General features: G+C 39.3%; 1 protein-coding gene across 1 annotated transcript in view; it reads right to left on the bottom strand.

Moving 5' to 3' along the window:
- The window catches only part of PTPRD (protein tyrosine phosphatase receptor type D), a 398,081-nt gene extending 395,087 nt beyond the window's left edge, over positions 1 to 2,994 (bottom strand). Inside the window, exon 1 of the mRNA XM_065406322.1 lies at positions 2,910 to 2,994. Within this exon, the coding sequence (XP_065262394.1) occupies positions 2,910 to 2,994 (85 nt within the window). The remainder of the gene's footprint in view (positions 1 to 2,909) is intronic.
- Between the last annotated feature and the right edge of the window lie 10,237 nt (positions 2,995 to 13,231).

Below are 13,231 nucleotides of genomic sequence, written 5' to 3'. Positions count from 1 at the left end.
GAAAATAAAGCTAAAGAAACATGCAACGTTTTAGAATGTTCTTAGTTAAATAAACTAAATATTTTAAATTGTACAGGTTACAAACTGCATTTCCCCCATAAAAAAATAAAACATAAGCTATACTGCCCAATTCTATTTTACCCCTATTGATCATAAAGGGAAATGTTTAAAACACATGTACCAAAAATATTATTTTGTTTAATACAATTATCCAACCACTCATTACTCTTGAATGTCATCTCAGACCCTCCAGGATACAATCATGACTAGTATACATATGGTTGGGTTTAGTTTCAGGAATTTCAGTTTCCCTTAGAGAAGCAAATTCTCAATTAAAGAACGTAATGATTCCATTTCTAGTCTGATACTGACATTTTAGATATATGTCCGATAGCCTTCTGATATTAAAAATATATTTTTCCTGTTTTTAAACCTTTTAAATTCAGATCTAAACATACTAATTTTTCTCTTTATTACCCATTATTGTTGTTTGCCACTAGAAGAAATACTTTAGTGCATAATAATAGTAGATGATACGGTAATGCTATCAACCCCTCCAAGATGTGGTTAACTTAATTTATCCCTCTTTGGCTGGCTGCCTTGGTTCCCTGAAATTCTGTCTGGTAATGCCCGTTAACTATAGGGACACCTTCCAGAAAGGGTAGCGGATCAGCAGTCAGTTCCTCTGTCATAGAACTCAGCTAGCCTATGGCTGATTTGTGGATTATTTTTTAAGGAATTATGGAAACATGATGGATTTTTTTCTTATGTTGAGAGGAATCAGGACACATTTGATATCCAATACCATCACAGGAAAATATTAATGAGCAATGACGCAACAATATGGTATAAACCAATGTGCAGAAGGCAAAGAAACTAAACATGTGATAAGCATCTTCTTTAAAGGGCCTCTGCAGATTCCCACTCTTGGGATGTGTCTGACCTCTGCAGAAACCATCTGCAATAATTCTAGTTATAGGTGAATAATCTTTATTTTTGCATCACTTTTCTACCCATCACGATCATTCCTTAGTGTCTAGCCAAGATTAATCAACAACTGCTACAAAAGTTCATCCTAATCCTAAAGCACAACTTTACAACCCTTAATCTGCATGTTGATGCTGCATGCTAATAACAGATGCTTATTAACAAAGCAACCTCCTGCCACAACAGTGTCTAAGAGCCTACTGCCACATTTTGTTTTAAGTATTAAAGACATGTGCGAGGAACACAATAATTTTGAAAAGCTAATCTCAAAGCACTATTAAGATCCTTATTAAAGTGCTTTTATAGTACAGCCTGTTTGAAAGTAAATCCTACATTAGTCCTCAGTGGAGTATATTCCCTTCTCTCATAAACTTTATAAAAGAGAAGAGCAGTGCAGCGGTCCTTTTGCCAATTGTTATCTGATTGGTAAAGAACAAGCAATATAAACACACACACAAATTCACTTCAGCTCCACCAGAAGTACAGTACTCTGGCATTTTATACAGAAAAGCAATACCAGATTCTAAAATCTATTGTTCACTAAGCATAGATTTTGTCTTTTAAAATAGATGGTGCTTTAAAACAGCAGAAATGTCTAGTGCTTGAGCTATTTTCCAGTTAATTATTTGCTGGCTAAAGTCTTAAAATGTCCTTGGATTCACCTTAGACACAACTATCCCAGCTGGTCATTAACTGTCTGGAAACGACCCAAATAATCTCAACTGTCAGTACTCTACAAACATGTATGTTTTGTGCATGCTTGTTTTTTCATGTATTTCAATGTCATGGTGCTATATTTAGAAAACAGAGCCTTAATAATTTTTTTCCCCATTTCTACGTTTTAAGAGCTGCTATATCAATGTAATTCAGTGCACTCGGAGTCCACAATGAGCTTAGTAACAGCCTTAATGAGAACTGAATGAATTCTCACTAAAACAGTGTCCGATTCTGATCTCACACCACTTTTACTCTGTTGTAACTCTATTTATCTCAACGGAGTTGCCCCTTTGTGTTTTCATAGTTGTAAGGGAGATCAGAATCCACTTTAAAGTCAGAAGGGGGCCAGAGTTCATGAATGCTGATGTTTTAATAGTCCTAAGAAGAGCCAAGAGAAAAATGCTGCTGTACCAAGTGAACTGAACAGCTTGTAGTAAACCAGCCTGTCAACAGGCAAATGCAAGTGGCTTTTCTTGTTGGTATAACATTTCTGCAAAAAGCCACAGGACAGCTGGGAAAAACAACACATGTAAACAAGGTAGGCCTAATTATTTCCCAGTTAAAAAGAAGATATTATCTTCTCATTAATTGGTAAGCTAATTGACCAAAACCTTGCAGTATCATAAAATGAGTCCAATACACAGAACCTAAGTACCTATACTACCCACTCAGACCAAAGTTGTCAGTTCTGCTTGATTTGTTTGAATACTGTACTCCACGACAGCTGTCGGAAATAATACATTAGAACAGCTGCTGTGACAGCTACAAAGTGCCTGGAATTTTAATTGGACTCAACAGTCTATTGTTTATTTTACTAAACTTAAAAGGAAATATCCAAGGATGTAAACAAGTTCCTAATGGAACTAACTGATGTTTGCCATTTGGTAAGCAAGGTTAGGCTTCATTTTGCCTATATAATGTCACTAATATTATCTCTACCAACTAACCGGCAAAAAGAAAAGAAAAGAAAAAGAGAACAGTAGAAACTGTTAGATGACTAAGAAAAGGAGTATTAGGAGGAAAAATGGTAAGGAAGTCACATAAACAAACCTGTTCAAATACTGGCTGTGAGCCACAGAGGATGTCAGAGAGTTTTAAGATTTACTGAAAAGGAGACTTATTCAGTGGCCTTCAACAACTGTTAGCTGAAAACAAAACTGTTCATTATGGCTAAAACCTCAACACCATTGAATAGTAAAGCTTACTTTCAGCATCAGCAGAAAGCAGAAAGCACAGGAGCACCACCACTGGCCTGGCTACGTGCATCATCCGACAGCTTGGCACCAGCATGCTTTGGCAGCCTCGGTCTCACTGGCTCAGAAGCCACTATGAGTCTGTCCGGTCTGAAATTTCTGATGAAGTATTTTCAGAGCCTGTGGAATGGTGGAGAGAAAAAGAGAGAGAGAGAGCAAAATATGGTTACGGGGGTTGGTTTTGTTTTTCCCAATATTTACAGTTAGGGGCAAAACAGTTTAAAAATACAAAGAATCTTCAGGAGATTGTAGTACACTGAAGGTAGCGAGGTGCTGCAGATGTTACTAGCACTGAAGCCAGAATGCTGGAGCCATAGAGCATCCTGTCCCCAGCACACCTTTTCTTCTCCCATGTTCAGATCAACCAATCCCATGTGTTGGATCTTGTCTTGCCGGCTCAGCACTGCATTTTGAGTAATATATCATGAGAATGAATTGTCGTTTCTAATGAACTATTAGTTAAATACATCACCAGAATGAGGCATACTGATGCTGTAAGGAAGGGTTTAGGAAAGGATTCAGAGGCCAGGATAAAAGTCCACTAACAAATGACATACTGGAAGCTGCTTTCCTGGCATCAGGTAGGAATGACAGGGCTAAATCTGCTTCTCAGACTATTCCTAATGCCAGCTTTGCAATGCTAGCATATTGGATCCCCCATATTAACACATCGAAACTCATATTCAGTTTTGGTCCCACATGTCTAAAAGGTTACATTTCCTCTCTGATTTTCCTGTATATTTAAATTATGCAATACAGAAATCATGAATAAAGAGCCCATATTCAGTTCAGTCAGTTTAATTTAACATGTTATATAAGAACTAATGAACAATACAGTGTAAGCATTTGCCTTTAAGAAGAAATCCATTTTATTCTTTGTTAAATCCATTCCACCCAAGCAATATTAGAAATTGCAGAATGTAGAAATGCTTCCCTCTGAGAGCAAATATTAGAGATATCCCAAAATAGCCCGACTGTCACTAAAATAACACTGAAATTTAATTTTACTTTTCAAAAGAGTTGTAAGTTATATACTTTGGTAGGTCTGAAACTTAGCTCAAACACAATGAGAAAAACAGATACTCTCTTTTTCATTACTCTGCCTGAGTAGCTTCCATGCAGTGAAGATAAAAACCAAAAGGGAGGGAAGGAATTATACTAATTATTCCACTTGATGGATCTTACAGACTTGTGGGTGGTATGAAGAGCCTATTTTATACTACAGTGCAATGCTGAAAGAATCTACTCAAGGAAGAAAAAAAAAAAAAAGATGACCAGATGTTAGAAATCTACTGCTGCTATCAATCTCTTTTGTAAAACTACCTCTCGAATCAGCTACCGCTATCAAGAGATATGAATCTAAGAAATCTTCATAGGCAAAGTGCTGAAGGCACCAGCTCCCCCCTTTCATCACTACCATCTTCGTGCCAGCATTTCAAATGACAGCAAAGTCCATGAGACATCAGTCCTGTCGGACTCAATTTGTGTCTGTGCAAGCGTATCAGGGCCAACTGCTACATAATGGCTTCAGTGCTATCACAAAGATGGAGATGTATGAACTGCACTTTCAGAGAAGAGGTGATTTTTTTTTTTTTTTGCTTTTACTAGACTGAAGGGGTGACGCGATCTTTGTACCATGCAAATCTTCAAGTTGATATCTGCAAACAAGCACAGTGGAAATATAATGGCCACTGAGGTTCATGTCTGAGCCATAAAATATGCCTTGGGGGTAGGGAGTGGGGGTTTGTTGGTAATTAAAAAAAAAAAAGGTGAGGGCTCAGGGAAAGAGAAAGACAACGACCTGCACAAGACTATTTTGCTAAGTTATTTTCCAGTGTGACACTGAAAAGTATTTTTCCCCCCACTTCCCAGTTGAAAAGTGAAATAAGACTTTTAAATGCATTTTTTTTTTCAGAATCTACAGGAAGTCTGTAAGAGGAAGGGAAACACACAAAATATGCAAGCTGGCTCAGAAGAGAAGATAAAGTGTTTTGCAGTTATTAAAGACACACCATCCCATTCATTCTAAACACATATACCAGTAGTGCCAAACGTTCTGTTTCTGCCCCAGGTGACATTCATTATTGCTCCCACCACACAATCTGAAGCCCTTGCTGCTCCTTCTCTCTGCACCTTCAGTGTGTCACGGCCTTAACTAACCCGATAAACATACTAATGTGTTCTGCAGGTGAACCTTGAACTTCTATTTTTTCTCTTAAGTTGCTTATGCTTCTACAGCAGGGTTTTAGCATTTTAGGCTGTGAAAATACAAGTGATTGGAGAAGGCAGGCAGAGTGGACTTTGTTGTTGTTGTTGGTTTTGTTTTTGTAGGTGGTTTCTTTAAAAAATATTGTTAGTGACGTCACGTGGATGATGGGTGGATAACTCTGGAGAGAAACAAGCTATGAGATAGGCAAGTGCTGTCAAGCTTCTCCACAGTGCACTGCCTCAGCTCTGACCTACAACAACCCTTAGCCTCAGCCCTGGACCTCCTCATCGACAATTGTACCAAACTGTACTGAATAAAGTGGCAAGGACTTTTTTGGATGGTTGTTTCCATGTTGTAAAAACTAACATGGAAAAGCTTTATAAGGACAACTGATATTACAAAACTCATGCCAGCTATGAATGAAGCCACCTCCAAACATCCATTAGTAAAAGACTAAGACAACGTGGTATTACTCTTACAACAAAAAAACTATAACTCTCCCAGCACCACCATGTTTCCCTGGGAACTGAACACTGAGGCAAGAGCCAACTTGTGAGAAAGCAACATCTGGAACATGGTATAATAGATAGTAAATACAGAAACAACTGTGAGGTGAGAGAAGAAAGGCGATGAAACCTGCTCTTCAGCTACAGCAATATGTTCCCCCCACCTCCTCTGCTGTAGGGCTTCTATGTAACCAAGTTGTAGGTGTTGTTCTAGCCAACCTTTGGCCCCTTGCAAAACAATTTTATTACAATTCCCAGCTGCAAGGTACTAGATTCACTGTGTGACCGTTTCCTCTCAACCTGTCCCAAACTTCTATGCTGGGTCTTGGGGCTTGTCTACACAGGAAAATTGACCAGAATAAGCTATTCCACAATAGCTATTCCAGACTAGCTCCCCCTGTGGATACTGTACAACAGAATAAAAAAAGGAATTTTATGCCAGAATAATTACTCCACTTTGGAAGCACACTAATTATTCCAGAATAAAGTGACTTGTATTCCAGAACCAAGTGTTCACATGGAAAGTTATTCCACAATAACTATTCCAGTCCATTTTCCTTAGTATGTGAGATGAACTGAGAAGAGTAGAGGGTGGAAACAAGTAGTGTGTCCAGAATGAGTGGGTATGTTTGCGGAGTGAGCTAAGAGAACAGAAGATGGAAGTTCCTTGACAAGCGATATCAATCAGCCAGAGTTGTGATGAAGGGGGAGGTATCCTGAATCCCCACAGAGTACTACCATAATAGAGTTCTCCTCAGTCAGCATGAAGCAGGTGATACTCCTAATCACATGGCACAGGAGCATGGAGCAATAAGCATTACAAGAGCATTTTGGTTATCAGGTGATGCTCAATTTTCTTAAGTATAGTAATACAGCTCTTAGAACAGATTCAACCAATTGAATTTCAACTTCTTCATCATAGTCTATTTGTGAGCACCAACAGTGTGCTACATGCTTTCCAGTGATTCAAGAAGAGATAGTCCCTGCCCTGAGGCGATCACAGCATGGAGAAAAACAAAAGTGTAGGAAACAAAATGTTATGGGAAAAGGAGCAACAAAGACAGATTTTTTTTTTAATACCACTGTATTAACTATTCACTGTATTCAGCACAGCAAAAGAGGGTTTTTAAAAAGGGACTTAAATGTAGGTAGAGCAGGAGTCTTTCAGATGAGCTATGGGAGGTCATATCATGCCTAGAGGGCTACATGCAAAAAGGCTTGAAGGTGATGGTGCAGAGGATTTTGTTTTTCTCATTCTAGTGTGGCCTAATTGGAATATACAATATCAATTCTCAAGTTTTGTAATATCAGTGAAAAACATATCTTCAGCACTGACTATAAAGTGAGGGTCCTATTCTTCAACGACAATTCCCAAAGACTTCAATAGAAACAAGATAACAGAAGCCTAACAGAGGTATTGTTCAATCATATACTGCAAAGGCAGTATTCCATGGAATACTCCCAACTATATTCATCTACAAACCAAATACACAACTGCTGAAACTGAAGGTTTGGTTGTCCACATTCCCATGTGACTTCTGAAAGAGAGCTTGAGATGCTGAACTCTCACACCAAAAGGCCCTCTTCCAGAATGACTTTTGGGAACAAATCCAGCATATGTACTGCACTTGAAAACTCCTTTTAGAAAAATCAAACATCTGAGGCCAAGGGGGAAATCCCAGTAAAGTTTCAGAAGAGGAAATACTCCTCTGAAATGAGGAGGACATAAATATTAAGTCTCCAGTAGTAACATGAATATTCTGGAAGCGGACACTGCCCTAGTGCAAACAGTTTCCAGATGAGAATTTCTGATAGCCCCTTCTCCTCCCAGCCACAGGAATATAGGGAAGCCAGATATGTCAATTCCCATAAAAAAGCGGAGCCAATTTTTTCTGCTGTTGTTAACTGATCCCGGTCTACTCTAGTCTGTGGAGTTGCACCAATCAGGGGTGCTGGAACAGTTTTTATAGTGGGGGTGCTGAGAGCCATTGGGGGGAGGGATAGCTCAGTGGTTTGAGCATTGGCCTGCTAAACCCAGGGTTGTGAGTTCAATCCTTGAGGGGGCCACTTGGGGATCTGGGGCAAAATCAGTACTTGGTCCTGCTAGTGAAGGCAGGGGGCTGGACTCGATGACCTTTCAAGGTCCCTTCCAGTTCTAGGAGATGGGATATCTCCATTAATTATTATTATTTATTATTATAACCAAACTGTAAATCCTGTATATGATGGAAACCACTTCAAACCCGGGGATGCGGCAGCATCCCCAGCACCCCTAGTTCCAGCATGTATGGAACCAATTTACAATAGCAGAAAATGTAGCCCTATATGCCTAGCATAGGACCAAGTTAGTAACCAGACCCCAGCCTCCTCAAAGTGCAGATGCATTCAAATCTGGGGGGCTGGGTTGGCCTAAACGGGATATAGAGCTGAACTTTTCTAAACTTCAGGAGTGTTCTGATCTGGGGTTTGGTTTGATGGGAAAACAATTTGCATAATACTTGCTAAAAAAAACAACAACAAAACAGCTGACCATGTCCCGCATATGACAAAGTAGATAGGATTGAAGTGAGGAGAAAAGTGGTGATACTCTATTTTCATGCTTCATTCACCACACCCACAATTCTAGAATGTGCCCACTTTCTAGCCCCTGCAACTCAGCTCCATATGGTGCAAGTCAAGTAGTTTTTCATCTACTGTTCGATAAACAGATTTCATCCTCAAATCTTGGCTGAAAAGAAACATTAATAACTGTTGAGCCAGTCAGACAGGGTAGAAAAAACTCTTACCAGTTCAGTAGTCACAAACTACTCAGCCACCCTTAAACTAGAAACACCACCAGGAAAAACAAATAGAAAGACAATCAGGGCTGAAAATGATGGAGCATGTTAGGTGAGCAAGAAATTATTCTGACTTAACAAAAATAGGACTTGGAATTGTTTTTACAATGACAAATTTCAGACTCTTCCAAATGGAACATATGAAACTAATATACTTCTACAGAAACAACAGCAACTGCCTGCAGTCCTAGGTCTAACTTGTTCTTTTATCAAACAGGCAGCCAAAAGATGTTAGAAAAGTAGTTTGGGATAGTATTTTGTTTTTTGTTCTTTTTTTAAAATATGCACACTATTTGTCTGGGTTTGGTACTATATGGCATACAGTGTGCATATTTATCTAGGTACAATTCCAGCAAAGCATTTCCTTAAGCACTAAACTGAAATGACTAATGCATCCCGTCAGTGCACCAAAGCCTAGTGGGGGCATGACTTCCTGGCTTGGAAGCATAGTTAAGACCCACTGTATATGCTGCCTTCTTTTAAAGGTAGTGGAATAGTCTGTTACAGAGCCTAGTCTTAGAAGGTTCTCTGAACAGTCCTGCTCTCCGCTAGCAAAACAGCTCAGAGATCCTCCATGTATCTAGCATGGCCCAACCCCTGTTCTCCCCAGTATGATTGTCTGTACAGATCCTATCACAATACAAATATGATCCTGTCGAGGGCCTTCGGGCTACACCGCAATATCAATATTAAATAGTGACAATAATGCAGGCAGGATTTTGCTTTCATTAACCTTTAAAAAAAAAAGTTAATAGTCAAAATTGATTTCAATTTGCCACAACATGTTTTGTCATTATTTAGAATTTTCCAATAAATGTCCCAGTTCTGAGCTTCCTCAAGTTAAATATGAAACAGTTAAAACAGAGAGTTTTTCCTTCAACTCTTTAATGCTAAAGAATAGAATTATTGTTCCAGACATTGTTTCATATTATTTCCCACATAGTAATTGGCATACATACAAACCGTTTAACAAGGCCGAAACAATAGTACAAAAAAACCTGAACTCAAGGTAACTTCAAGATTGCTGCTGAAAATCACAGAAAACCATGGAAATCAGGAAAAGCACAAGTCCTTTTTTACTGAAATGTTAATTTGTCCACATTGCAGACTGTTTTAAGATTTATATTTATATATTTAACAACTGCAGATTAAGCTACACATTTAAGAGTAAAGTATGTGTAGAAAGTACTACATATGTGCAAACGTAGCCAAGTTAATGTTGCTGGGGGAACCTGGACACCCTAATATTTGCATATATTCACTTTTTGAGATATTACTTGTGCAACCTTACTTGTTCTTTACTATCTTTACTCGTTGCTTTTTAAAAAAAAAAAAAAAAAAAAAGGGTAAAGGAGGTGTGAACCTTTCCATGAACCTTCCCTTCTGCACCTTTAAGCGGGGTGGGGGTGGTATTTGGCTGGCTGGCCGAGTGAAGGGAACAATGCTTTATGGCTGGGGGCGGGGGGGGGAGGAAAACTGCTGCAAAAAGTGTCAGTGTGGTCGCTGACTCATCCCCTGGGAATGCGGGGTTTAAAAGGGGCAGCTCTGCACCTGAAGCAGACTTAAAAAGAGGTGTACATTAAAGGAACAAACCGGGGGCAGTTGTGGACTCTTATGATTTGCATGGCTGGGAGCCAACCCCCCATTCTTATAGTCCATCTTAACCCTCCTACAAGGGGGGCGGGTGGATTTGCTGAAGGGACCTGGATGGAAAAAAGAGAGGGACCTGGTAAAAGCCTCCCGGGTAATTATGGACTAAACATGGGGTTGCCTGCACTGTACACTTTTATCTGCTGTCCCAAACATGTAATAATAAAGTTGCAGCCTGATTGAACTCATATCAAATGTCTCCTCTCCTTCTTTAGGCATAGCCAGACAATAACCCATATGCATTAGTGAGCACTTTAAAGAGAGAGCAGTTCAACAACACCTCCAAGTAGCTTCAGGACCTACTCTCTATTGAGACTAAGGGATCCAGGAATTGGCCTCAGGATTCTCTCCCAAAACAGAATGGAGAGTGTCTGGTAACCTGGTTCCCAGAGAGCTTGGGCATCCACAAGGCACCAAACTTCCTGGGCTCTTAAAGCCAGAGTGCATTCTGGGGGACTTAGTGAGAAAGCCCTGGAAAAAACAACTTAATGTGTGATCTAGTGGTCCCACACTCAAGGCTACATAATGGAGAGGGGAGAAGAAGAGGGCTGGAGAGCTGGTCGCACTGTGACAGAGTTTCCATGTTAAGAGGAAGCAAGCTCAGCTGGTGGAGAAAAACCTGCATGCCCTCCCTAAAGCAATCTCCTAGCACTGAGTCCAGGACAAGAGAGAAGAATCACTGACATTGGAGAAGAAGCAGGACATGGCAGACACGCAGGTGCTATGTGCCTATTCCTTGGGGAGTTCTCTGCTCAGGATGCAAATGGTTGTGCAACTGTGGAGCATGGACAAATTATGCAGGGTAACCAGGGAACTGACCCCCATTATTGTGCAGAGCGGAAAATAAGTATGTAAAAAATGGAGAAGAGCTTAATGAGAGTTGATACTAAAGTGCCACATTTGTACTAAATTAGTGCAAAGCAGTTTGATACAAAGAAAAAAATATCTATTAGGCAGGATTTTCCATTAAATAAATTGCTATTTAGTGGAATTCCCTGTATGAAGATATTCTTGTAAATGAATATCTTAATCAACTTTTTATATGTAATCCTAAAACAGACAAGAATATCTGTTGCTATTAGCCTAATCGTTCTATAGTATGATTCATGTTCTAAATTATCAGCTATCTATAGCATACATGCATTTGCAAGATGTCACATATCCTGACACTTAGAAAGCTCTGACATCTTAGTCACTTTTATAGACTATAAAAACATATTAACACAGAATTCTTTTTCCTATGGGAAACTGTACACTAGGACACTTTATTTTGGCCATCTTCCTTTTTGCCTACTTTCCATCCAAATAATGGAACTGATGAATAAGCATTGTTTACATGTACTTTTGTAATATTTACAATAAAAACAGCAATACTGGGTCATACCAATGGTCTTTCCAGCCCAATATCCTGTCTTCCGACAGGGGCCAATGCCAGATGCTTCAAACAGAATGAACAGAACAGGGCAATTATCAAGTGATTCATCCCCTGTCATGCAGTCCATGCAACTGACAGTCAGAGGCTTAGGGACCCCAGAACATGGAGTTGCATCCCTGACTATCAGGGCTAATAGTAACAGATGGACCAATCTTCCATGATTTTACGGCTTTTGGGGATGGGGAGGGTGAAGTCTCTCTCATTGTGGTGGGAGAATGCACAGAATTAAAAAAACAAAACTTTAAAAAATTCTTGCTGAGAATTTGTACATCTGTAACTTTTAGAATAGTTTTTTTTAAAGCAATGCTAGAAGCCTCCAGCGATAATGGGGCAGATTCTCAGCTGCAATGACTCCAGTTGGTATTGATTTCAATGGAGTTAGGACAGTTTAAACCATTTAAGAAACTGTGCCAACGTATCTGTTAGCAGACCCAGGTTATTTCTAATGCTGACAGTTCAATGGGGCCAGGATTTCACCCTATATCTTTAGGAAGTGGGGATATGGATGTGTTTTTCTGGAAACTTGCATGCTGAAGGAAAGAAATCTTTCTTAAGAAACACATACTCTGTCAATGCCCCTCTACTTTGACCTGCAATAATCCTAGAATGGCTTGACTGTTATAACCCTTAAATATTCCAACTTTGAGTTTATCCTAGGCAGAAACTATTAATTAAAGCATACATTGTTCCTTTGTAGAAATGCATATGATCAAACCTGGTGAAAACCAGCTAAAATAAATATTTTATTTAATCAGTATCTATTGGAATTGTTTTCCAGCAAACTCAATTGAATAGGAATATGGTGAGATCTATGATAATGCTATAGAACCTGTGTTTCTTCCTAAATATATAGAAAAGAAGCAATAATTGATAATATAATAAAATAGATTTTTATCAAGCAAAAGTATGACCCACTATTCAGATCCCCCGCCCACTCCCCCCCGAAGTTTGGCTTTAAGAACAAAATGAAATGAGAGTTTTCCCGGCAAAGTGACTGATTCACTGGAAGACTTCTACACACAAAATTCTTTCAGTTCTTATGTTTAGTATTAATGTATATTCCTTTGAAGAGAATTGCCTTTTCATTTAAAGCCAATGAAAAACACAATGCAATACAAATATTTTTTTAACATCTTTCTTTTCTCCAGACAAGCGGTAGCTTAATACCAACATGCTGTCTTAGTTTTTGGTGGCTTATATATATTATTCCTGTGCTAAACAACCAGTCTAAATCAGGATTGTTTTTTGTCCATAGATAGGAATATTCTACCTTGTGGACCTAAAGGGAAAAAAAAAAAAAACTATTGTACTAGGGTATTCCCCCATTGAAAGATTTCAGAATCTGAGCCCTGGTCTACACTATGAGTTTAGGTCGAATTTAGCAGCATTAGATCGATTTAACCCTGCACCCGTCCACACGACGAAGCCATTTTTGTCGACTTAAAGGGCTCTTAAAATCGATTTCTGTACTCCTCCCCGACGAGGGGATTAGCGCTGAAATCGACCCTGCTGGGTCAAATCTGGGGTAGTGTGGACGCAATTCAATGGTATTGGCCTCTGGGAGCTATCCCAGAGTGCTCCATTGTGACCGCTCTGGACAGCACTCTCAATTCAGATGCACTGGCCAGGTAGACAGG

This window comes from Emys orbicularis, chromosome 6 (genome assembly GCF_028017835.1).
Source record: "Emys orbicularis isolate rEmyOrb1 chromosome 6, rEmyOrb1.hap1, whole genome shotgun sequence".
NCBI classification, from domain to species: domain Eukaryota; kingdom Metazoa; phylum Chordata; order Testudines; family Emydidae; genus Emys; species Emys orbicularis.
Note: the sequence above shows the minus strand (reverse complement) of the source record. Positions and strands in the feature narration are given on the sequence as shown.